The following is a 25,750-nucleotide window of genomic DNA, read 5'->3' on the forward strand; positions in this document are numbered from 1 at the left end:
CGAAGAATTCCCGCCACTGATATGTTTCCTTAGTAGCAGCAACACTGGCCCACCACAGTTTCCAGTGGTACTGCTCCGTTTGGTCCGTAACTTAAGCTTTGTGGAAACGTGGAAAAATAGGGACAAAATGAACGCATAGCACAGACGGAGGAACCGTCCGTATCCGTATCCGTATGGGAACGTTGAGCATAAATGGGCCTTCAATCCCAGTGTTCCCAGTGTTAAGGAGTCAGGTGGACTAATGGACTGACAGGAATTTGATGGTGGAGTCATGTGACCGACCACTGTCACATGTGACTGCAGTACTTGAGTCTTTGGTGTCATGTTTTTATTGTCCCCCTTTACAAATGGGATAGCAAAGTGATACCAGAAGTGTGTGATGCGCAGAAAGGTCTTGGTACTTATGTAAGGATACAGGTCCAATACCTGGCCATGCGTAACAAACTGTGTAGTGATGGCAGCCATTGTTGTTGACAACGGCCAGTGAAAACAACAAAAAGCAATTCGTGGTGAAAGGAAACCGTAGACTGCATCACGCAGTCGGAGCATTGAACGCAACTTCAAATAGTCATCTGTTTATAGACAGCTTTTTCCTTTGCTTGTGACTCAGTTGAAACTGAAACCATAACCTCAAATACTTGTAATTTTACTGTTTTCCCGTAGCACTGAGGTCGGTGGAGCTCATCTGCATGTATCCTGCCTGCGTCGGTGGTACTTTTACCTTCTCAAACGTAGTATTCACCCAAAGAAGTTGCCTGCGTTTATTAGCATTTAGCATTAGCAACTTCAGGACAATCTTACTGTTTCATCAGAAGTGAATACACACATTCAGTACATCAGCTCAAAGGAGAATGTTCGACAGTTTTGGACTCGGACTTCATCATGCCTTCATTGTCAAAACCCAAGCAGGGATGCTAAGCTAATAGCTACATCGGCTATATCGGCTGTGTCCGGATCCCTGCCCACCGATAACACTCGGAAGTGGAGGAGCCGGAGAGCCCTAAGGTAAAGGGCAAGGTTAAAGGGCAACTACTCCAAGGAAACTCTGCGTGACACATGGTGCTAGATGTAGGATGATCATGACAACCATCTTTAACCGAGCCGTTACGAAGCTTTTCTAAACTAAAGTGGTGGATGACTTGTTTTTTCTCCTGAGTTTGCACAGTGTTCAGCCAGTCCAGCTTACGCATGACCTGTCGAGGGGGACCGGCCTTGATGTTATGCAACACTGCTCTGTTGTGGCTCAACGTTTGAGAAAGATGGTTAGCGCCTCAGCACAGCCACGACTTTCTCACGTGAATTATAAGAACGTGGAAAACGATATAATGACATTTGGGTTCCAGGAAGCCTAAAATCAAATGGATGTGTGTGTGTGTGTGTGTGTACTCTTGTGGTGAGGCTGAAAGGTTCAGATCTGTGGTTAGAGATTGTTTTCACTTGTGTAAACGTGAGTCAGGTGAGTTGTGTCAGCCGAGACCACTCATCCCGCTCTCTGTGTTGTTCCAGTAACAGCTTGTGCAAAATCTTTCCTTTTTTTTTCTCAACACATCAGAGTATTAGCTAAATAGTGAAACTTGCGTCTTGCAACATCTCAAGAATGCCTGGCTCACAGCAACTGTAAAAGAATGTATGAAGTCCTGTTGAGGATGTGATGCTGCTGTGTGTAGTTTCCTGGCAATGACAGACTCAGCTTGTGGCTCCGATAGTTGGGAAGAAGTGTGTGTCAGGGCTCTTCTTTATACATTTGCCGTAGAGCCAGAAAAGCGCTTTTTGACATCGTCCAACATGGTACAGTTTAGTTAGTATTAGCTTTTCTTTAATGGCGTAAATCACCTATTTTCCCTCCTTTTAAAGTAAAAATAAAAAGTTGATCAGACGTGTGTCACAGTGAGTAAGTCAAATCCGTCATTTTAGGGGGCGCTTCCACTCATGGTTTACAGTCGCGAAATCGACTCCGAGCGAATAGAAGACATGAAGTCAGCAGGCGAGAGGAAGCTTTTACTCCTTCAACGGATGTCGGGGCCCTTTATTTACTTTTACAAAGAGGAGAGGAGCATTCAAGGTCAAGAAAAATCAAGTTATAAATCCAATTTAAATTACCATATTTTTCCGACAATGAGTCACACCAGTCAAAAAATGCAACTTCAAGAAAAATATATGGACTACAAGTCGCATTTTCGGGAGAAATTTATTTGACGAAATCTGTTGTGTGGAGGTAAAACTCACTTACATCCCTCCCGACCTGAAATGTGAAATGGTATGGAATGTGGCTTGTGTTGTGTTGTGTTTGGCGTGAGATTTTCTGGCCTGGACAACAGCTTTCATTGGTGGAGGGCATCACAGACATAACATACCGTATATTCGGAACTATAAGACACTACTTTTTTTCTCGTGGTTTGAAGTTATACGGCAACATGGCTAGTAAATGGATTTTTACAACCTTCATGCCACCAAAATATGGAGCCTCATCACGGGAAAAAACGATTTATTTACTTCTAAAATGTATTGGGTGAGATACACGCAATAGTCCTGAATTTACGGTAATGTTCAGTCATGTCGCTCAGTGTGAAATAACATTGAATATATAAGTCTCATTTATTCTTAAGTCACACCTGAGTATAAGGAAACCAGTGAAACTTAGAATAATAATGCATTTCAAACAAATTTTGGCAAATGTTTGTTTAATAATAATAACAGTAATAATAGATTATTATTATGATTATTATACAATTTAATTCAATAATATACAAAGTGTACTCTTGGTCCTGAGGGTGTCAACCCTGTTTTGAAAATAGTTTTTCATTCCAAAGGTCACACTTTTACAGCCGGTGCCAGGACTTGCAACAGGTCCTGTTCAGAGTGTCATAAGAGGTTTGTGTCAGGGTTCTTTGGAAGCAGTCGGTTCCTAGGAAGACACTCTGTTTAACCATTCAGAGGTAATACAGCACTTACCAAGCGGCTCCAGTTTCACAGCTATAAAAAGGAATTCCATTGAAGAGTCACCTCCATGTGATAAAAGACATCGATGTCATTAGTTTTCATGATCTCCACACTTGACACCCGGTATCAAGCTTTATTGTTCCATCAGTTCATCTCCTCCCAAAAAACAAATACAAAAAAACAGAGAAATCATGTTAACCTGAGGTCTGGATCGACACCAAACAAAGACAAACTTGAATGAATATTTTCCGAGGGTTAAGTCGATTAAATAAAGCTAATGTTTCTCGTATTTGACAATTTTCCTGTACCAAACATAGTATATAATAATACACTTAAACAGTAGACCTCAATCATCATAGTCATTTCTGAGTCCATTAAAGTGCATGTAAAAACATGAAATATGTAATAGATCACTCCATTATTTGCCCTGGTTTGACTGGTTTAAAATATTTGAATTTGCAGTGAACTTCATGAAAAAGAATTTTCTATTCAGAATGCTATATAAATACATACACACAGTTCCCTGCCATGTTAGGGACATGCTACGTTACAAACAGTTGTCATAATCGAAACATTCATTATAACCAAATAAGATCATATCTGTTAGTATCGTTGGAGATGAAAATCCAGTCCAGTCATGGCTGACATCGCTCAGGTTTCTCAGAAAACTCCAGAGAGTCTGATAGCATCGTGAGTGTGAATTTCACCAGAAGATCTGTTACATTGCAACAGTCCATGGTCAAATATTGCCAAATCGAATATAACGTAGATGTATGAAAATACTATATATATATGAAAATACTGTATATATGTTTTATTCATTTATTTTTGTATTATTATTTTTTGCTTTTATTATTAGAAAGGCATAAGTTTAAGTCTCTCATTTTAGAATTATGGCTATTTTTGGGTGCAAAAAAGACATTATTTTCTTCGCTTTTATTATTTTATTTCATTATTTTGTTCACAGTCCAACCACAATTCGGTTAGTTGGCTGGCAGTTCCTTCAAACTCACCATATCTGAGTGGCAAAGCAGGATGCAGGCAGTGTTTCTCTGGGCGAGCGGGGTTAGGTCGGGACACGCATTTTCAGGAACAGCAGCCGTGAGCTCATGTGTTGGCTCTTCCCGGCTTGGCTCGGCTGCAGCAGAGTGGGGGGTTGCCTCCCCTACTTAGCCCGTGAGCCAAGATAAGTCACACAAGAGGCGTAGGTAACCCGGGTGCTTTCTTTGGAAGCAGACATGTTTTCAACCAACAGCTGAGCCAAAATGACACAAATGGAATATGTGCTGACACGTCATTCTTTACTGTATGAGTGTGCAAGAAGGGTTCATTCAACAGTGAGCGCACAGCAAATGAAAATGATCCTTAGACTGTCTGGTCGAGGCTGTCATGTGCGGCCATTTAAGGTAAACAAGATTGTTCCATGCATAAAGGAACTGTGCTCGGGGTCGGCTGGAAGTGTGCTGGAAGTGTGCTGGAAGTGTGCTGGAAGTGTGCTGGGAGGGGAACTATTGAACCGGCCCGACTATTCATGCATCTTTAGTTAACCACCGCTTAGTCCTGTTCAGGGCTGCGGGAGCGGTGGAGCCTATCCCTGCGGTCTTTGGGTGAAAGACAGACTGTCCAATAATCTGCGGTTAAGTTACTTGTCTTTTTTTAATAGTGTATTTTACCTTTTCAGTCTGATCTTCTTTTCCACAAAGTGAAATCCCCAAACACACCTGATAAGGATTAGATCTTATTCATATTGTAACCCCAAATTTCCCCAGAAGTTGACATTTGTGGTGGTTTGGTGATTCATTTCCTTCTTCGTGATAACCAGTTCTCCTGAACTAGTTACTAAAGCACAGCTGAGCTGAGTAACAGCATTACCAGCGAACTCAACTTCAGCAAACAAAGAGGAGCGGATGAGTGTAGGATTGTGCGATGAAGCTTTTCCTCAGTGTGCGGTTTCTGAATCAAACTACTTGTTCTCTGATCGCAGTCACAACACATCCACATTATCCTATAGGTGGCGCTGGGAGCTGGTGCAGATGATAGCTGCTCTGGGTGAAGGCAGAGGACTCCGGAAAATACTTTCAGTGTTGCATAATGGAATGGACTGAAAGAGCAACTCCGGAAAACCTCCAAAAATCTGGATCAGAATCCACGAACTTAAGTGAGGAACCACCAGAAAATCCTGTTTTTCTGCACATATTTGCAGTGAAAACAAAGTTTTTTTCCAAGGATTCCACCAGGCCAGTTTCAGGCAGGGATATAGGCAAAGGTATTTCCTGCAACACAGGAGGAAACACGAGTAACACAGCACACACTCCCCCTTACTGGAATGTCGGGATTACTCAACATGTGTGTCACAACGGCAGCAGTGAAGAGCTGTGTGTGACTGGACTGCTGAAGAGCTTTGCGAATAGCTCGCGCTTGACTAGTGGAAACACGTCGTGGAGTTATAGTTCAGAACTCTGTGCACTGCATATTAACCTCACAAATGTGTTATTAGCGTGTTATTAGAGGAAGGACATTTAAAAACTTCACGTAAAAAGCAGGGAAAAAATGTGAGCGACCAAGTAACGCCGCTTATAAAAGTTCTTATCACTTCTAAGTGTCTTATCGGAATGATAACGTCATTAAAATGCATAACTAAATAACACCATGACTCGTGATTTATTGGTGTAATACTGGCCTCTAGTGGTCAATAGAAGAACTTTCTATATGAGTCGAGGGAACTGGTCAGTGAACTAAAATATAAAAGCTATTACTGACTAGTTGAATTAAAAATAAATAAATAAATAAATAAATAAATAAGTAGCAGCCTGCAGGTGCTTACGATCATCTCAGGAGCCAAGTTCAATCTTCACCACTCCATTTGTTATGGATATGGTTGTTAAAAATGTGCGTGCTGTGAAGGACGTCATGGAGTTTATTGAGATTGGCAAGATAAAACATGAACTCTGGTGCTTGAACTGCCTCATCTAAGCTGAGCGATGAGGCAACAGCGTCCAAGAGTCGATATTAGGTGGTTAAAATTTAATTGCACATCATCCATATAATAAAAGCATCTTTAAAAATGTGACAAAACAAAAAAATGTGAGGGGGAAGAGATGGCGGAGGAGTGACTGGAGAGGATGGTGACTCGAGGAGGAGAACACTTTGGACTAAGTCTGTTCAAATGGGATTAAAAACAAGACAACAGAACATGTAGCTCAGTGGCTGCAGCTCCATTGTCTGAACCCTGAGAAAGGAGAGGGAGATTCATGATCAGTGTCTGTGAAGTTCTCAACAGGAAACTGATTCATGTCCCCTCAGTAATTGTGTTATTTTTCATCAGGCTTATGAGGATTCCCTCAGTTGTTTTCTTGATGGCTTCCTTCACGCAGAAATCATCATCGCCTTTGAGGATCATGACTCGGGACACTTGCTCATTAAATGTGGAATACTTTGAGACAAATAGATTGTTTTTTATTATTATTCCGTGCATGACTGATGAAGCGAAGCCATTGTGGATCAGTTCATTTCCTTTGTTTTACTTGGCTTTTCCTTTTTAATACCTCAAACAACAGCTCTAACTCATATGTATATATTGAGTTGTAACACAAAACAAATTCAGGAATAATAACATACAGTTATATCTCAGTAGTATATATATATATATATATATATATATATATATATATATATATATATATATATATATATATATATATATATATATTTAAAAAAATTCAACGTGCGATATTCTTTGGGTTTTTTTTGCGGGTGAAATACATAAATATTTGATGTGATGTATGAATGGACCCCCATGAATTCATTCATAAACCGATATTGAGTATAAATAAAATCCAGTATTAATACCTCAAACGACAGCTCTAACTCATATGTACATATTGAGTTGAAACACAAAACAAATTCAGGAATAATAACATACAGTAACACCTCAGTAGTATATATATATATATATAGAATGTCCCATAAACACACAGCTAGATACATGCTGAAGGAATAAATAACATTAATACATGAAAAATATAGGTGAAATAACATAAAAAAAGAAAATTAAAAATAAATAAATAAATGCACATTTTTATGGAATAAGGAATAATATAGAATGAAAAAGAATGGCTATATAATGAACAAATAAATGAACAAAGTATTAATTCATGGACTTGATCATGTGAAACATGTTCCACAGCAAACTGCAAACTTTGTTTTGGCTTGACGGTCCCTTAGCATTCTCCCTGAATTTAATATGGCCCCTGAGGATCTTTGGTTTCACACCCTGATGTACAGTTAAGTAAGACTTTACTTGATAAGTAAATAAAACTAGTGAATTCACCCGCAGATGTGCAGGTTAGTACAAGAGGATGATGGACAGTTACATGCTCTCATGAATCTACTCATAAATATCAAGATGTATTTTTCATTCCTGATGAATGAGTCATAACACTCTCATCCAAGTGACATTGGAGTGTGAGGGTCCTCGGACCTCTACGGTATTTCCAAGCACCATCACGGAGCAAATGAAGGCTCCCACTCCAGCACCATTAAACATGCGTTGTTTCGTATTAATCGCTGACTCCTCCTGACCTCATTAGCCTCCAATACACTGCGGTGACGACTGCTTTAGCTGCGATTTAAAGGCGCTACGGAGCCCCGATAAGATCACGTTGAGCTATGACGGGAGCAATTTGTCATTGTCCGCTGGAATAAGCCGAGCGAGACAGGCGAGAAAAGTGGAGCTTTTTTTTCCTTTCACGGAGATGCTGTGTGAACCAGCCGACCATTCACAGCCGTTTTCTTTGGATATAGTGCCTGATGTGACACACTGATCCAAACACATATTGGACTGGGCCTGAAACAGAACACTTTGCAAAGACATATAATTCAGACGGTTTTTACCTACAGAGCCACACATGGCTTCTGTCAAACATTTCTGGTGACAGAGTCTCTCGCAGGCATGTCAGAGGTTAGCAGTGGCAGCTCAACACCTCCTGCTGATGGAACTCCCACGCCGCGAAGTGAGGAAAGCATCACATCCACCAGAAGGTGATCTGCTTCAGCAGAGGAACGTGAGGAAATGAGGTGCCTGAGGTTGATGCTTCAAGATCATTAACACCAACATCCAGATTAGCACCTTCTGCTTCAGGTGAGTTGCTGTAGTTTCCCCAACACGAAGTGATGAGATACTGTAACTGCTATGGCTGCCATGTTTCTTTGTGTCCTGCACTGTACATTTCAAACACATATTTAGAGAACAGATAGAGAATAGACAGATAGAGGAATAAGGTCTACCTTTCACAACCCTGATATAACACTGTTTTTATTTTATTTATGTATTTATATTTAATTTTAGCTTAATAAAATAAGGTTTGGATTTAAAACAATTTTGACCATAAAGTGAGTATTTTCTGGATTTCAAAATTGTGTTAAAATATAGTGGGAGTAGAAATAAGCAGTCGAAGGTGCTAAGAGAAATGAGACGCTGTCACTTTGGCACCTTAAGTACAGTATATCACTGTACTGGCCCTGGCAACGCGGAGGCCGTCGGAGCCACAGCTTCTGAGTCGGCTAGGTTTGATTTACACAATGCTTGTGTTTAAAGTTGCTCGGAACATGGCTCTTTAAAGGCTGGCTCCAGATGGCTGGAATTTGAGTCTGCTGGTTTTGTGTTCCCATGATCTGTCTATTTTGGTTTAAGCCCTACCCTACTGCCAGCCTTTCACCCGGAAGTCGTCGCTACACACCAGCAACGACTATGTAATGCTAATGCAAATATGAGAGCTAAAGTCTTCAGCCAGTCAACAACTTGACTATTCGTGGCAAACTGTTGTGTTGGTTTGTTCTCATGGTTTCATTATGCCTTTGTCCGGTTTGGTTCTGTGTTTCCGTTTCCTGTTTCCAGCTTCCTGAGTGACGTGGCTGACATCGAACAGCTAATCAAACCTCCATGGATTTCTACACCTCGTGTCGCCAGATGGTTACTTTGCGTTCCTATGGTAAACTCCCCCCTCTCGATCCTACTGAGTTATTTCCGAGTGCATTTCCATTGTCCCTCTTAGTCAGGCGTGAGTTTTATTCACCAGTTTTCTGTTCCGTGGTTTCATCGTTCCTGTTCGTCTCTTGTGCTTCTGTCTATTGCAAATGAACCTTGTAAAACTTCTCTCGCTCTCCGGAGTCTTCTGTGAACCTTCAACAATTCAGCGACTGGGTCTGACTCCTAACACAGCCATGACTCAAATATTTCCTGTATCACCCTGCAGCCCAATATAACTGGTTAAAATGCAGTTTTTTCCTTTGATTGTCGCAGTGGAATATGGGATTATGCTGTCGTGACATTTCACAAGCAAGACACTTCTAATGAGAAATACGTTAGCTATAGCGCCATCTACAGATGTAATTTCTCAGTTTCAGGTTAAGGAGTATCTTAATTTAAGCTTTTTTTTTCCTGATAGAATATGAGCTGCAATATGACTTTGTTTTTGACTAATGGTTAGAGATTCAGTCTCATGTTGCGCAGGTTTCCCATTCAATAAATCGGACTAATCTGTCGCCTCTTTTATCATGAAATGCCATTGTAATAAACAGTGTTCAGGAAGCAGATGGAGACGGTATCGACATGATTGAGCAGCTAGGTAATCTGCTGTCTTATGAGCGCGCAAAGATGCTAACTGAATTGGAGTAATAAACAGCTGCTTGACGCCAGCCTGTCAAAAATGAATAGCAGAGTGAGAGCACGAGAGCTTATTGCTCCAGCGTAAGCCTCCTTTTCCCTGCCAACATCCTCATGCATTTTGATGCCTCAGTGAGCGACACGATTTACGCATTTGTTTGTTTTGGAGCCATCACTCTCCATCAGTGACAACGGCCGACTCTATTGCTTGAAAACAAATGAAGACATCCGTGACACCTTCATTTTGGTGAATGACCCTATTATTATTGGTGCTGGCTGAGCTTGTTTCACTCTCAGAGCGTCTCCCAGGTCAGAGGAAAGGCAGGGACACAGGTTCCTCCAGGGAGCCGGTCCCTCTTTGGGTTTATGAGACCACTCCATCAGGAAACATCACGTCCTCCTCTGCAGGCCTAGTGACGAAAACAGAGGCTCAAATGCATGGAGTTGCAAGTGTGAATTGGTTTCAGGCCTGTTGACAGTCGGGCACTTGAGCAGCTGAGCTCACAGCTCCACCAACATCCTTTAGCCACAGGTCCAATGTGCTCACAACTTCCTCTGGTGAGAGCCCCTTAAGTGACAAGTCAAATGCAAGGCCCGAGGGCCAAATCCGGCCCACTGAATCAGTGTTCAAGATATAGAGTACTATAAATTCCTGAAATGATATTGATATTTAATATTTTAATATTTTTTAAGTGAATTAAGTGAAAGATGGGAATGTCGACAAGGAAAAGCCAAGTGGAGTCGCACCTTTTATTAGCATCCACTAGCTAATCAGTTGACTCATATCAAACTCTGCTCACTTCCTGTTCAAGGAGTGCCAGTTACCCACTGTAAAAAGAGTAAATATACTCTTAACAATATGGCTAATAGAGTCTTACAGAAAGGAAGTGGGAGCTCCTCCGTTTACCAGCAGGAGGAGGTGAGTTTATTGTTTCCAAAAAGAACCTTCCTGTTTGGCAACTCACACCTCCCAAAAAGTGTTGTGTTCAACAAGAGGCTGACATGTAAACTGTTCCCTGGATGCTAGTGATGAGGCTTCATGAAACAGTGTCCCCATTTTCAGAGCGCAGGAGATGGCGCTCTCAGTTTACAAATAATGTGAGTGTTCTTTGAAATGGTGGTTGAAATCCAAGAGTTTAGAGCAAAGAGCGCCTCCTCGGGGCTCTGAAATCGAAGACACTGTTTCATGAAGCCTCGTGATCCTGTCTCTTTAATGAAGTTCCAGTATATGATTTCACCACCTGCTTCCTTGGTTTGGAGCCTCACGTCCTCAGGTCGCTTCTATAATCATGGACAGAAACAGACTGACAAGTGAGAAGGTTCCCTTTGTTATTATAGTCTTCATCTTAGGAACCTGTTGACCAGAAAGGAAGTGTTTCTCTGTTTCACCTGCAGACAGTTTCCCTTGCATGCCTTATTCCTGATAATAGAAGGAGCACATCAGTCACACACGCTCTGGTTTGAGAGATTTGCGTGAGAAAGCTGAGTGTCACGTAGGCGAACAGATCTGCGGATCTTATTAAAATGTTTTCTGGAACCGAATATTTGAATTTAAAAAGCACAGTATACAATCAAGTCAGTTAAAGTGAATCAACCTCTGATATTTATTTTTTGTCGACAAAAATAAACAATAAAATGAGTCAGTTGCCGCTTGTGTTTTGGGGGCCGAAGATGATGATGGCGATGGGCGACCAACGGGAACAGATAAATATCTGCTGCGGCTGCATCAGCACCACGATCAGAAACATCAAAAGAATGGGAGCATTCCATCATGAACACGACAGACATGCGTTTCATGGCAATACGCCTGCGATGCGGGAATCATATGAAATGAGCATCCAGAGCATCCACAGACAGAGTTGTGTGGGAAAATTGCTTTGACTGCATTGGCCCTCCAGTATATATTATTATAATTCCATGCATGCACAAATGCTTATAATACTAATAAATGTAGCCGATTTTAACCAAAGTAAACTCAGTTTGAGAAGCTAAACTTATGTTGTAATGTCTGTCTGGACTGTAAAAAGGCAGATGCTTCTCATGTGTCCGACGTTAGCAAACTGCTGCGTGATAACCGTTAATACACATATAGTTTAGGTGTCAATTGACTCATTTAAGTAATTACTAGAAGGTTGATGTTTACATAATATTGTGACACTCTACCACGGTCCAGTGCGGAGACAGGATTGGTTTTACACCTCAATATGAAGAAAAAACAGTCAGTAAATGTAGCTAGTAACGGGACACGTCTGCATACAGAGGCTATGTTATACACAATAACAAAGCGCCTCGTGGGTCAGCTGATCGGTCCGCGCACATTGTGTTTTTTCCTTTTTTCGGGGGTGTTCGAGTTCTGGATTTTTGTTCGAAATTTGAAGCAAAAAATCGAACTCCGATTTGTACGAATTCCAGGACGAAAACCGAGGTACCACTCTACTTAAAGACTTGCTGACAGGGACACGTCTGCATACAGAGGCTACGTTATACACAATAACAAAGCGCGTCGTGGGTCAGCTGATGTTATGTTTTTTTCCGGCTTTCTTCGGGGGCGTTCTAGTTCTGGATTTTTGTTTGAAATCCGAAGGAAAAAAATCTCGAAATTTTTGTTCGGACTCTGAGACGTTCGAAAACCGAGGCACCACTGTAAGTGCCAAAACATTCCATCCAAATTCGTCCATAATTTTTCAAGTTACTTTGAATACATGCAGTCAAATTGACTAACTAAAGTTACCAAAAAACATAACCTCCATGGCGGAGGTGAAAACCAAAACGTCCAAAAAGTCATATTGTTAGCATAGACATATGTAACAATATAGCATAACTAATGAAACACTTTTTCTCAGGGTTTCAATTGTTCATCATAACTGTATAAATATTACTATGATAAGAATTTGGTGTTTTCTTTTTCAAGACTCCACCAACGCCAGGGCATTAACTGGGTCTCTGGACCGGCGTCACCTTTGTTCTGCGCAGTGCAGACTGTTTCCATTTTCCCACAATAGGTCTTGTTCCTTGAGCCCTGAGGAGTGTATGCTCCACTATAATCAATCCTACATGAGATTCTTGGTAAAGACTGTTAAAAGGACAGCGAAAAGTCATATAACAGTGTAGCGGCAATAAGCAGGAAATGAAAGTGAAAGGCAGGTCCTCTAAATAAAAACTCCTTGGACACCAACGTGTGTGATATCTGCACCTTTCAGAGTGTAAAACATTTCATTAGAGTAGCCAGTGTTACAGAACACAATGACTGTTTTCACTCCTGCTTTAAGGATTAGCATTAGTGCTGCGATTTAGCTGCATATTTAACCACGAAAGTGACTCACTCACTCTGGTTTGCACATAATACCTTTCTTAACGCTTTATTTTCTCACCTTTTAATTGGCAACCCACAAAAACCTTCAGTCGTCGGCTGCTTCCTTTTCACTCCGCTCCACTCCAGAACCAAGCCTATTTTTACTGCCTAGCGCTGACACTCCGCCAACCCGCCGACTCTCTGCGACTCCACTCGCCTGTCATCTAATTACGACAAACCACGTACGACGGTGATTTAAGGAGAAATTTCCTCCCAAGCAAGGCGATAAAAATGTTGCCTCGATAAATTCTAAAACCCCAGGCCTGAGGTTGTCTACGTCAAAGTTACGGCGCTCTGTCAAGGGCGAGGCCATAACTTGAAGAGCGATAGCTTTGCTGAAAACTTTGCTGCCGCGGAAGATTGAATAATTTGGCGTCATAAAAGTTTAACAGGTTTAATATATAAAAGCAGCAAGACAGAGAGTATTTGCTGTTGCTATGTTGCATCTCGGTAGTGAGGTCTTTTGAATGAACTGCTGAGTCAGCGCGTTTCAAGGCTGCGACTGAGGAGTACTCGTGAAGGACTGTGAAGAAAGCTACACATTTCCCAACCTTGTGCGACGAGTTCAGCAAAGTCCAAGTCATTTATGTACCGGTACTTTTTTTTAAAGTGCTCACCTCGAAATATTGCAGCCCCTAAACCAATTATAGATGAATAGAAGCAGTTTTATTTTAAAGACAGTGCTTTATTTCGTAGGACAGTCACATTATGAACAGACTTGTGAAACCACTGCGATAACAAAGATGAACAGCAGCAACAGCATTCATGTTGGGTTCTCATTTCCCCGCATGTGTTTGAATAACAGCACAAGCATGAGGCGGACTTTTACGGTGTATGTTTTTTTCCCCCCCTGCTGTATAGTTCGGCTTTGAGTTGCGGCGGTAAGATAACAAAATGAGGCTCTGGCGGATCTTTTTCCTCGCTGCTTTCAAGGAAGTAAACATGGAGTCAGAAAGACGAAAAGAAGAATCACTCCCATGCCGTGATATACTTGTGTTACAAAGTGCCCTGTTGCGTCCTATAGTGACGCCGAAGTCAGGCTTCCACGTTGCAGACGCAGATGAATACACCATGACGGAAACACACGGTTGTTTGAAATGCTTTGTTTACCAACCAAGTTACTAGATGCAGCCTGAAAAGTGTGCCATTTAATGGCTCACCCCAACCACTGACTTTGGGCGTGAAAGCATAGACGTCATCCTTTTCAAAGTGCAGTCATCCATCCAGAAATACACTTGGATTGAATTTGTGAATCACTGAGTGGCAATTTTACCCTTCCTGTGAAGTTTTGCTGCATTTGTCATTCATTTCCAGACTTTTTTTCTATATGTATCTGAGGGGAAAATACTGTTATTACGCTCCATTACTGCTCATGAGCAGCCCCTCTTGTCTGAATAGCTCAGAATCTTATTTCTATTTAATAATACTCCTATAGCGAGGCCAACCTAAAGGATGTCACATAGGCACAGGACAAAGTTTGTGTTTACCCCAGTACAGTACATGAGAGCGGCACATTCCCGGAAAAGACCATTAGTGGAAATGAGGAACCCATCACAGAAACCACTAGATTGGTTTGAACATGATCAGTGGGCACTTACAGGGCATAACATGAATCCGAAAAAGACAACGAAAAGCTTCAACTTCAGATGAGGGAGCGGACACTTGAATGGTCCTTGTCACAGGAGATCCCATTAGAGCGGTGTGTTTGGTTTATTCACAGCCACTTAGACATACGCACCAATCCTTTAATGCCAAATTTGTAAACACTTAGTTGCTAAATTTGAAGAAAATGGCTTTTGGTGTCAGAAAAGAAACAATCAAGCCAAAGCTGAGTTTCAAGAGAAACAATGCAGGGAAAGTGAAATGACCTCTTTGCGTATGAAAACATGTGCTGTCACATTTTACAGTGATCTTGGGAGACCATCATATATTGACCAATATTGACATTGAAGTCAACCTTCTGCGCAGCATGGTGCTACAAAGGAGGGGTCAGGGTTGGGATGTGTGCATGGGAGGAGCATTCTCACCGACCTCCATCTTTCTTTTACGTGACGCACTGAAGGCGAAACCAAGATGGCTGACTTTGGTGTCACTCTTAGGCGTGAGTAGTTGCGGAGAAAAGCTATGCTAGCACTGAATCAATTTGGTCGCTAAGTTGCTAAATCTGAGACGCTTGAGGAACAACAAAAACACTTTCAGGGCATCCTACAATTTTCTTTTTACCCTTTACATGTATGAAGAATTCGACCTTGAAAGTCAGTGCGTGGATCAGTGTCTCACCCATGGCATTATGGCTATGGCTATGACAGTACAGCAGCAATGTGAATACAATAAACAGCAAGAAGTTGTACCTGGGAGAACAGCTACTGACAATTAATAATAAATTTTATTTATCTCTGCCTTCCTTTTTACGCCACAGAATTCAATTAAACTGACGGAATCGCGGGCAGTGAATTCCATATCTGAGCAGGCAGAACTGCTTCGTTCTCTTCCCCCCGCCCTGAGGTGAGGGAGAACAAAGCAGAGATAAAGGGCGACTTCTTTCCTTTCTTTTCACATTTCTTTGTCCTTGGTTTGCAAATACTTCATGAAAAACTAATGGGGAAACCAATTTAGGATTATGACTCCCAAGGAAAACACTTCCTTGAGGGGAAAGTTGTGTAAAGTTTGCTGGATGATGTGGAAGTGGTTAGTTAGGCTCCGCCCCTTGCACCTGAAGACGCTCTAGATAGATACAATCCGTTCCAGACAGCCATTTGAGAAGCGATTTGTTCGAAATCTGAACCGATTTTTCCCATTACAATGAATGGAAAAAGAAACAATGCGTTCCAAGCCTTAAAATAGTCTTTTGTAGGAGTGAATGTAGAGTGTCTGCTGCAGGTGCGCTGTTCCTCTATGTGTGTGGCCGCTGCATGTGGGAGGGGTTGCCGAGTGAGTGACGTCTCTCCAGAAGTGAAGAGGTGCCCGGTGCGTGTCCAGCTCTGAATGTGCGCTTCTGTGCAGTTTGGCTGTGACAAAGTCATAAACCAAGTCACGCTCTGTCCCAGACTCGCCTCATCCCTGTCCCAGCTCCAGCCCACAACAGGACATCAAACCCTGGAGTGTTGAGAGCGAGCACCTCCCCTGTGACACTCTACCACGGTCCAGTGTGGAGACAGGAAAGGTTTTACACCTCAATATGAAGAAAAAACAGTCAGTAAATGTAGCTAACGGGACACGTCTGCATACAGAGGCTGCGTTATACACAATAACAAAGCGCCTCGTGGGTCAGCTGATCGGTCCGCGCACATTGTGTTTTTTCCTTTTTTCGGGGGCGTTCGAGTTCTGGATTTTTGTTCGAAATTTGAAGCAAAAAAACCTCAACATTTTTGTTCGAACTCTGATTTGTATGAATTCCAGGACGAAAACCGAGGTACCACTCTACTTAAAGACTTGCTGACTGAGAGATTCATGGAGAATAAAATGCAACTGAATGAAGAGTTTTTAGGTTTCAATTGTGTTTTTCATTGTGCCGTTGATGTGTTGGAACATCCGGCGGTATTTTTGCTTTAAGTCTGGCAAAAACAGTTGGCTCACCTACAATACATTGAAATACTCTCTCAATCAGACAACACAATTGTGTGGCTACCACGAACAATGGAAACGAAAAGCAAGTGAATGAATACAAAGCCGCTTCTGGCATCTGATTTGTAATTTTCTTTGCTGGTTTGGCACAAGGAAAACTCGACTAAAAAAAGACATTTGAAAATAAAAATCAACTTGGACTCACTTCAATACACCTGCTTTAAAATGCAACTTGCATGATGATTCTAAACTAAGCAAGCAGCTGCCAGGAAGGCACTTGTGACCTGCTAAAACATGGCGACAGAAACACCTGAGTCGAGGTGCCCTTTCATCTGGGTGATTCTGGCCGCCAGCATGAGCAGCAGACCAGTGGACACCTCCAGACTGTAGGAAACCCAGGCCAAACAGAAGGACCAGCCAAATGAGACGTTCACGAAGGTCAAGTTTTCCGGTGGAACCACACGCTGGAACTCCTCCATGGCCAGGTGGGAGTATCTGATGTAGATGCTGACCCCCATCAGCGTGAAGAGACCTGGCACGGACAGAAAACAGATGCTACTTTCCTGGATTCAAAATGATGATTTGACACAGTGTGGCTCCCCGTCTGCTGCTTTTCAGTCCCAGATCACCCGGTCCACTCTCTTCTTCACCTCCTCTGCCTCTTGATTTGATAGACACCAAACACTCCCAGCATCTGTATTAAACCTCATGTCCATTACCGGCGCTCTTTCTTGGTACCATAACAAACCTTTGGGGGCTGACAGTCTGGACCTCTCAGTTGTAATCTGGACACCTCCGGCTGTGTATTGATCTGTGTACCAGCCTTGGTCTGATTTAACAGAGTGCAATATGAACTGTCTGTTCTTGTGGCACTACTCAAGGACAAGCTTGTCATGAAATCATTTCAAACGTTAACCTCAATTATTATTTTTTTAAAAGGGCATTGACACTAGCATTTAAGGCGTTTTAAATTCTCAAAATGTTTAGTACCTTCGAGCTTGAATGACTAGATTAAGACATTTTCAGAAGGGAAAAATGTCAAGTTTCAGAGTGGAAGTTGGACTTCATTTTTTTGCGCTAGAAGTTTAGAGTCATCCCAAACGTAGGAGAAAAACATGTTGCTTACGCCAGTGATTCTTAACCATAGGTCCAGGGCCCATGGTTGGGCCGCAAGCGCCCCCCCCAGTGGACCCCTAAAAGTTTTTTGTTTTACACCTTTGGGCCGCGAGACGCTCAGTTTTAACACATTAGCCACGTATGGTGGCAGTAGTGTGTCACTGAATTGACTTGATAGCTGCAAATCTGTGATAGTAAACAACTATGGAGAAGTTCTTGGAAAGAAAAAATGATAATGAAAGTGATGGTGCCCACAACAGTAAAAACTGCTCACGAAAGAACCTGTTGAAGCAGTTTGGAAAATGTATTAATACATAGATACATACATAATTTTATGGCAACTTACTTCTAACTTCTTTGGAGTTTAAAAAAATATAGTTATTTTAAAATATATGATATTTATTTCATGATATTTAGAGTAGGTTTATTATATTGATTTTATTCCAAATTTTATTCAGGTCTTCCAATTTTCTCAACAGTTTGCATCAAGTGTATTTTATTCCTTTTTTTCTTTTGTAATTTTGATGAACATGACTTCCACCTGCTTCTGATGCTGGTTGGACTTTTCTATGGGCCCTAAGATCAAAAAGATTCAGAACCCAGAAAGGTGTAAGCAACAAAAGGTAGGAAGGGCTGAAACCTATTCCTGATAAATAACTGAAGAAAAAAAAACAAAACAAAAAAAAAACACTTGGACAGGATCAAATATAACGCTGGAAAAGGAATAGACAAAAAAAGCGCTGGGATATAACGTGGCACACCTGCTGAGCTCGTGCGCGTTCAATACCCAAGTGTGAAATTCACCCGCCATCTTGAGGATGCTGACTCAGCCGGCCGTCCTGTTTCATCTCAACTGGCTCTGATCTTGATAAAAGACTATAATCTGACGGGCTTTTGTCAGGACCCCCATCTATGAAAGCATGTAATTATTCATGTGAGGAGCCACGCATCAACTCCTCCACACTCGATATGGACCCGCAGGTCTCCTCTTCCAGTCCCTTCACACTCATCCTAAGAAATCTTTCTTTGTTTTAAAGTCATGCCTCCCACAAATTGAGGCTAATTTCGAACCAGGACTGATTATTGAGCATGAAAGGCTGATGATGATGATGATGATGATGATGATGAGTGTACTCATCGAGCTGTTGCTGATTACCCCTGTCAATCACTATCGGAAACACAAATAGCATCTGAACTAAAGTACGGTTGACAGATAGCCGGGTGAGGGGCGATTCAAGACGGGAAGCTTTTCCCACGTATTTGACACCTTTTTTCAGATAATGTCTTGTTCGCGCAGGATTCATCCTGCTGCATGCTTAAATAAAAATGGCTCCAATTTGTTGTAGCGGTTTTAGAACTGAAGACAAGCCACTTTGAAAAGTACTTCTCCGGTGCTGCTGCTCTAGAGCTTCAGTTTTTCAGTAGTTTTAATAAAAGGCCAATTTGACGTCCTTTTAAAGCAGCACCAAAAACATCTGGGTTTAAACAGAAATTTCAGGTTCATCTGAAGTTATTGGACACACTTCCTCAAAGGACTGACTGCCAAATGGTTAGCAGTAGGGTAGCACGATACCATTTTTCCCCCCAAACCTAGTAAACCTAGTAAGTACTTGCATTTCAGTACTCACCCATATCGAGTACGTAGGTCATTACCTATAAAAACACTTAGAGTTGTTTTTATTTTTCCAGATATAACAACACTTCTCAGTATGTTTTTCTTATGCATGGTTGTCGGCCACAGGTTTCACTGGAGTACAAACATAAATTTTACAAAATAGTCATAAACTGACATAAAAAAAACTGTGCTTTGCCATCGGTTTTGTTGTATGGTGGCTGTTCTGTGAGTATGAATATGTGTACTCAAGCCGATATTGGACCGATATCCCATATGTATTGCATCAATATGTATTGCCACTTCGTAGCTGAGTACTGCGGCAGACTACGTTTTATGCTAGCAGTTGTGAGAAATTGAATATCTAGTCAAGGGCCAGAAATGTCCCCTGGTCCGCACATGGTACGAACATGCTGCAGCAACTAGTCGCCAAAGGGTTCATTAGTTGACTAGTCGTGATCATCATTCTCTTGGAAGAAATGAAATGCCTGAGGCTTCAGGCCCACTGCAAAAATGTTGAAAGTATGGGACACATCAATGGACACATATCTTTCACACCACACTTTGAGCAATTAAAAGTCAAATATGAAGTTTCAAAGCTTATAATTCTTTTATTTAATTTACAGTACTTCCTGAAGTCCCATCTTGTTTTGTCTACAGCGCTTTAAAATTGCATTTGGGAACCGTAACCTGCTTGTTATGGCCCATTTGGAGCCTTTTACTACGATAGTCAGGTTGAGCTATGTTGTCAGGGGGACCTTGACGAAAAGTGCCCCCTGCCTTGACAATGCAGCACCCCCAAATTTATTGTCATTTCCCATCACTGGCATCAGATGTTAACAACACAAAACTCTCTTTTGCTCGCTGAGATGAGGTTACAAATATCTGGGCACTCTTGTTCTCTCTCACGTCCTCCACTCCTCGGTTTTTGTGCTTGTCTTCTGCCTATTATATAGGTAGCAGTGATGTGCAGCTGAAGTATCATAATACAGTTATGCAGTAGGTGAAACAGTGTCCACATTTTCCGAGGCCACTAGATGGCACTCTTGGGTTCGAAAGGATGTGAGGTTTAATCGAATTAGTTGTTCAAGTCCAAATCTTATACAGCAGACAGTGCCATCTGGTGGCCTCTGGAAACCAGGACACTGTTTCATGAACCTTTCAATAATGTGTCATGAAAGAGCAGCTACCCATCACTAGTCGGCGGCGTAGCCTCCGTACAGAGCGAAAAACGCATACACTTCATCTATCCATACTGCAGATACAATATATAGCTAGCTTTATCGCAAACTAAATTTTACTTGTATATGACTAAGAATATTGTAAGATTCCTGACAGGAATACTGTCCTAAGCACCTACTTTGGGATGAAGAAGTGATGAGCTCTGTCTCCCTATAGCTAATGACTATGTTTGCGTTGGTTCTCCAGGCTGCTGAAGGAAAAGGAGGGAAAAAGACAGCTCATCTCAGCTCCTCAGTGAGCTCACAAGGCGTTAGGGTGTTCCAGTCAATAACCTACTAACAAGATTTGCAGAGTTGAAATTACATCACCCTCTACCACCTCTGCAAAGCTTCACCTACAGGCGTCTTTTTTTTTCTGGAAAGGATACAAATCCCACGTATACAAAAGTGGATTGACAGAAAAGTCATTTTTTAGTTGACAGAATGGAATGTAGCTGGAGGGAAATAGAAAAAGGAATCTTTCAGGACTTACTCGAGAAGAGGAAATAGCACGCTGTGCCAGCCAGTAGGTTGGGGCTGCAGGCCAGTGAGCTCACGAGACCGAAGATCCATCCAAACACCAGCATCACCAGACTGAGGGGCAGGATGATGACCACCACTTTGTGTAAACCTGAAACCACGTATCAAAACCAGACAGTGATTTCTTGTTCAGGTTTTGTTCGCTACACTAACATAGCATGTACTCTCCCGTCCCTGACTTGAGTCTTTTCTAGGCACCAGGGTTGGGCCAGATGGTGAGGCAGTATCAGTATCAATGGCATCTTGTGATATTCTTTGCTTGCATTGTTGATGTCTTGGCCACTAAAAACTCACCATTTTTCAGTTCCCTACTAGAACTGGAGGCCTTTTAAAGCTCCATGCTGAGCTGCAACAAAATAAAGCAAAAATATCCAGGTGTTTTATGAGTTCTCAGTCGGCTGTTTTCAGATATTCCAAATTCTCATCAACCAAAAGCGGATGCTGATAACTTTCCTTCTGTTCAATGTGCGAATTAAGCTGCTCCGATTGTTTGTTTCCCCTCAAGAAAACAAAGAGAAGAGGCATTTCTAGTGTGGATTATAGACAATATTTTTCTTTTGTGGCTGCTGCTGAATATGTTGCCATGCTCATATCATATCTTCAAGCTTGGATTTGGCACCACAGGTCACATGCTTGCCTGCAGTTTTACCCCCACCATTAGCCTGAGAAAACTAACCTCCAAGTCAAACTAGTTTAACAAATATTGAGGCCTACTATTCCCCTATACACAGACGGCAAAATCTGAATCGCTCACAACCCACCTCCCAATGGAGTCACCGCCCTTCGTTCGTGTCACTGATGCTGCCCAAAAGCACTGTATTTTCTCAGCACCTCCGCTTTGCAAGGAAAAGCAGTGGTGTAATAGCTTTTCAGAGAGGTGAGACTCCAGGCCTTGAACCCATGTATTGCAAGGTTTGATCGACAGAAATCCAATGGAAACTTGCACCACTCAATAGACCTCTGTTTCAGTCCCCGTGCACTTGATTCTCCGTAATACGTGATTACAACTGAGGCCAGCACTCGACACAGAGGACGAGCAATGATCCTCCTCTGGTGAGAAACTAGCAGGCTGTTTTGGAAGTGCCCATCAGGTGCTGCTGCTTTTGCGCTAGCTTACTTCAGGGCTCATCGTTTTTACACAATGGTGTGAAGTGGCTCACCAGTTACTGACAAGCATCCATATATAAGACGGTAGGTTCATAGAGAATGATATGAGGAGGTCACATGGAGAGAGAGATATCTCATTCAAAAGGCGTCTAAACTCAATTTAAATTCCAAGCCAACATTGTTATTTTTCTACTTTCCTCAACTCTCTACTGACGCCTTCTGGTAGGGTCATCCCTATTCATACATCTATTATTCATAGTGGAGTTGAACTGTTAGGTGCTTCGATTGTTGCAGTGCATTATGGGACCTGTAGGGACGGGCAATAACTTATCGTACACGATATACCGCCAAACAATCTCCACGATGACAATTCTGCATCTCACGATAAATTCGATAAACACGCGGCTCCCTCGCTGCATTGGACCTGCACTCGTGAACATGACGAGACAGCGACGGCACGCAGCGCTCTCCAGCTCCACGGCGTTTGACAGCTGACACAGACAGTTGTGGTGAGTGTGGTGGACTTTGGTTCCCCATCGTAGTTTTAAACTTATTTATAATACAGGGAACCTTTGTTAATAACATTGATCATCTCTGAGTGTCTGGAACTTTGTTTGTTTTATTAGATGGAGTGGTCCTCATAGGTTCTCTGATGTGGTCGTCACATCAACACATGCAGGTCTCCCGTAGCGCTGGCTCCTCGGACAAACACCATGGTGAAAATAGTTCGATATTGGACGGAGTATTGGCAGTGGCGTCCTCTTCCGCGTCCCCATTAGGGTTCACTGATCGAGGACAAACTCTCACAGGCAGCGCTAATGCTACGACCCGACATCAGTTAGGGACCATCAACAAATTCTAAAGCGGTCAAAGTATCAGTGAAATCTTCGATAAGGCAATGAATAACAACCATTTTAGGAGAGAGAATTGTGAAAAGGTTTTTCATCACACGAGACAAAGGACTGACAGTTTGTATAATGATTTCGACAATAGAACATGACTAAATGATAATTTATTCACATTACTTCTAATATTTCTTCAACAGCATCGATGAAATGTGTCCAGACTGCACCGACTTGACATGAGATACAGCAGACAGACGGCTCAATTTAACCCCTAAATAAAGCTGGCAGAGCAGCCTGTCACACATGAGCAGGTTCTACCAGAGACATATATTATATTTAAACGTAAACAAATTATGATGTTGGAGACAAACTGCACTAATAAGTTTCATCATAAAACAGTTTCAAGAGACACTGTAGCGTCCAACACATGGAATAGAATGAAAATGAATTTATCGTGATCATTATTGTTATCGCCGATAACATTTTTGTCCATATCGCCAAACCCTAGGGACCTGTAGTATTGGTGCTCTGTGCTGTTTATTAGCTGATCACAAATCTGATTCAAATAATGTTTTAATATTTTGTGTATCTTTGTGACTAACTGAGAATCAAGAAACTTGTATCGGCCTGAAGTTCCCACATCCATCACCACAACACCAATCCGATACCTCTCTCACACCAAATTCTCAGGTTTGTTATTTGTCCAAAGACAATGTGAAGCTCAAGGAGAGAACATGACTCACCAAGAAGGTGCCTCTCGGCCTCTGATAGGCTGGACATGTTTGCTGAGAAGAAAGGGATGACCGAACTCTTGTTTGCCCCTGCATTCATCAAAAGGAAAGGTTAGGTGTGACATAAAGAGCAGGCGGATTGTTAAATGTCAGAAATGGTTTCCTTCTTTTGAAGACAGCTAAGACTTCATTTTCATTCCCTCGCCGTCACAGCAACACATTGTTATGTCCAGTGCAACGGAAACACATTGCCGGTCAAGAGTTGACCTATAAATAAGACAGCGTTCCTGCAGGAGGAGGATTAAATTAGAGGGAAGTCTGGGCCTCTTAACTGAGTCTGCTGCCCCCACGACCCCCCAAAAAAAGAGGTGTGTTGACTAGCGTTGGGTTTGTCTTCAGGTCCAAAACCATGCTTAAATGGAAATGAGGCAACAGGTGTTTGAGGTCGTCTCTCAGTCAACCTTTTTCAGGAGTGTGTCACAGGACGATTGGTTCTGGGTGGCAGATGAACTCACAACAAAGGGCTTGTGATTTTATGAATGCTGCTGATGCTGTGGCGGTGTGTGCGCTGGTGATAGGCTGAGAAAAAAAAAAAAAAAGAGCTGCCAGGGGACGTGTACGAGCAGCAGACAGCGAAGGTGACAGCAACACTTACACCTGGAGATTGTGATCATGAGCCACTTAGTTTTTTACATCTCGGCGGGGAAATGAACACGTAACTGTTGCCAAAATGGTCAGCAATCCACTTTAAATGATCATGTACCTCCTAATATTATGCATTCAGAGTCACATTATGTAGTCAGCCAGCACTAAATTACGACTGACACCTTCACCAAACTGGACAAAATCCAGCTCTGCAGCCCCTTGTCAGACCATCGCTGGTAAAAGTCACAGCCTCGGCATGCAGTTGAGGGCCATTTAGACTAAAACTATGCATTGTTTTGCGCCCATATTTCCTAAGGAGGTGAAAGACTTGCGATGAAAAACAGAGTTTTACATAATCCATGTGCTGTAAGTCAATGGATAATGAGCAACCTCATCTAGAAGAAAACACAGATCAATGCGCCTTGCAATGGAAAGGCAATAATCGATACCTGCATTACAATAGCAAAATAAGAAGAAAAAAAAGTAAGCAAGACATAAGAGTGAAGTGGGCACCGAGAGAGAGATATACCTTCATTGATCCTCCACAGTCCAGAATGTGAACTCAGCTCGCCGCAAACGGTGCAGTTGGGTTTGTTCACGTCGATCATGTACCAATAATCAGTTCCGATCGATACAGCGAGGACGCCAAAGCAGAGCAGACCACAGATTCCGGCAGCCAGAACCACCAGCTCGTACCTCATCCTGCAGAACCTCAGCGGTGCTGAACGAGGGACGAGGGTTCGAGCTCCAGCCTGTCTCCTCCTCGCTCTCTCTCGCTCTCGCGCTGAAGTCGTTCGTTACCGGGACGCGACACGTGAAGTGATGCTTTCCCGTGAGGGAGGAGAAATAAATAAATAAATAAATGAAGAGAGCTTGATTTGAAGAGGCGAGGGCTGCGACTCTATCTGGCGCGAGCAGACACTGACCAGCAGCGGCGGCAGCGCAACTTGATGTCAACCTGAAGGCGAGAAAACAACGCTTTCAAACTCAAACCGGGAGCGGAAAGAAACGACTCGCGGATGATTCACATCGAATTAAAACTCATTTAGAAATACCTAGTTGGGATTTAGAATGCTTTTAAAATAAAATTCAAAATACAATATATATATATATATATATATATATATATATATATATATATATATATATATATATATATATATATATATATATATATATATATATATATATATATATATATATATATATATATATGTAAACCATATGGCACAGAGGCATAAAGGATTTATGGTCATACGAAAACCGGAACCTAAAAATCCCATCAGACACGTGACTCTCACCAGCTAAACCGAGTCATGGCTGCCGCAAGAGCCACCAAAGTTAATGCAGCGACATGGATTTTTCATCTGAATAATCTTTTGAATATGTATATTAATCAGAAACAAAATATTGA

General features: G+C 42.0%; 1 protein-coding gene across 1 annotated transcript; it reads right to left on the reverse strand.

The window, feature by feature from the left end:
• Window positions 1–13,657: 13,657 nt before the first annotated feature.
• LOC128751669 (transmembrane protein 235) lies at window positions 13,658–25,361 on the reverse strand. The gene is made up of 4 exons (XM_053852875.1): window positions 24,866–25,361; window positions 23,704–23,781; window positions 20,962–21,099; window positions 13,658–17,052 (listed from the first exon to the last, which is right to left on the reverse strand). Exons 1-4 carry the CDS (start codon window positions 25,035–25,037, stop codon window positions 16,808–16,810), a joined length of 633 nt encoding a protein of 210 aa, XP_053708850.1. The 5' UTR covers window positions 25,038–25,361; the 3' UTR covers window positions 13,658–16,807.
• Between the last annotated feature and the right edge of the window lie 389 nt (window positions 25,362–25,750).

The sequence above is a fragment of the Synchiropus splendidus genome, chromosome 19 (genome assembly GCF_027744825.2).
Source record: "Synchiropus splendidus isolate RoL2022-P1 chromosome 19, RoL_Sspl_1.0, whole genome shotgun sequence".
NCBI classification, from domain to species: Eukaryota; Metazoa; Chordata; class Actinopteri; order Syngnathiformes; family Callionymidae; genus Synchiropus; species Synchiropus splendidus.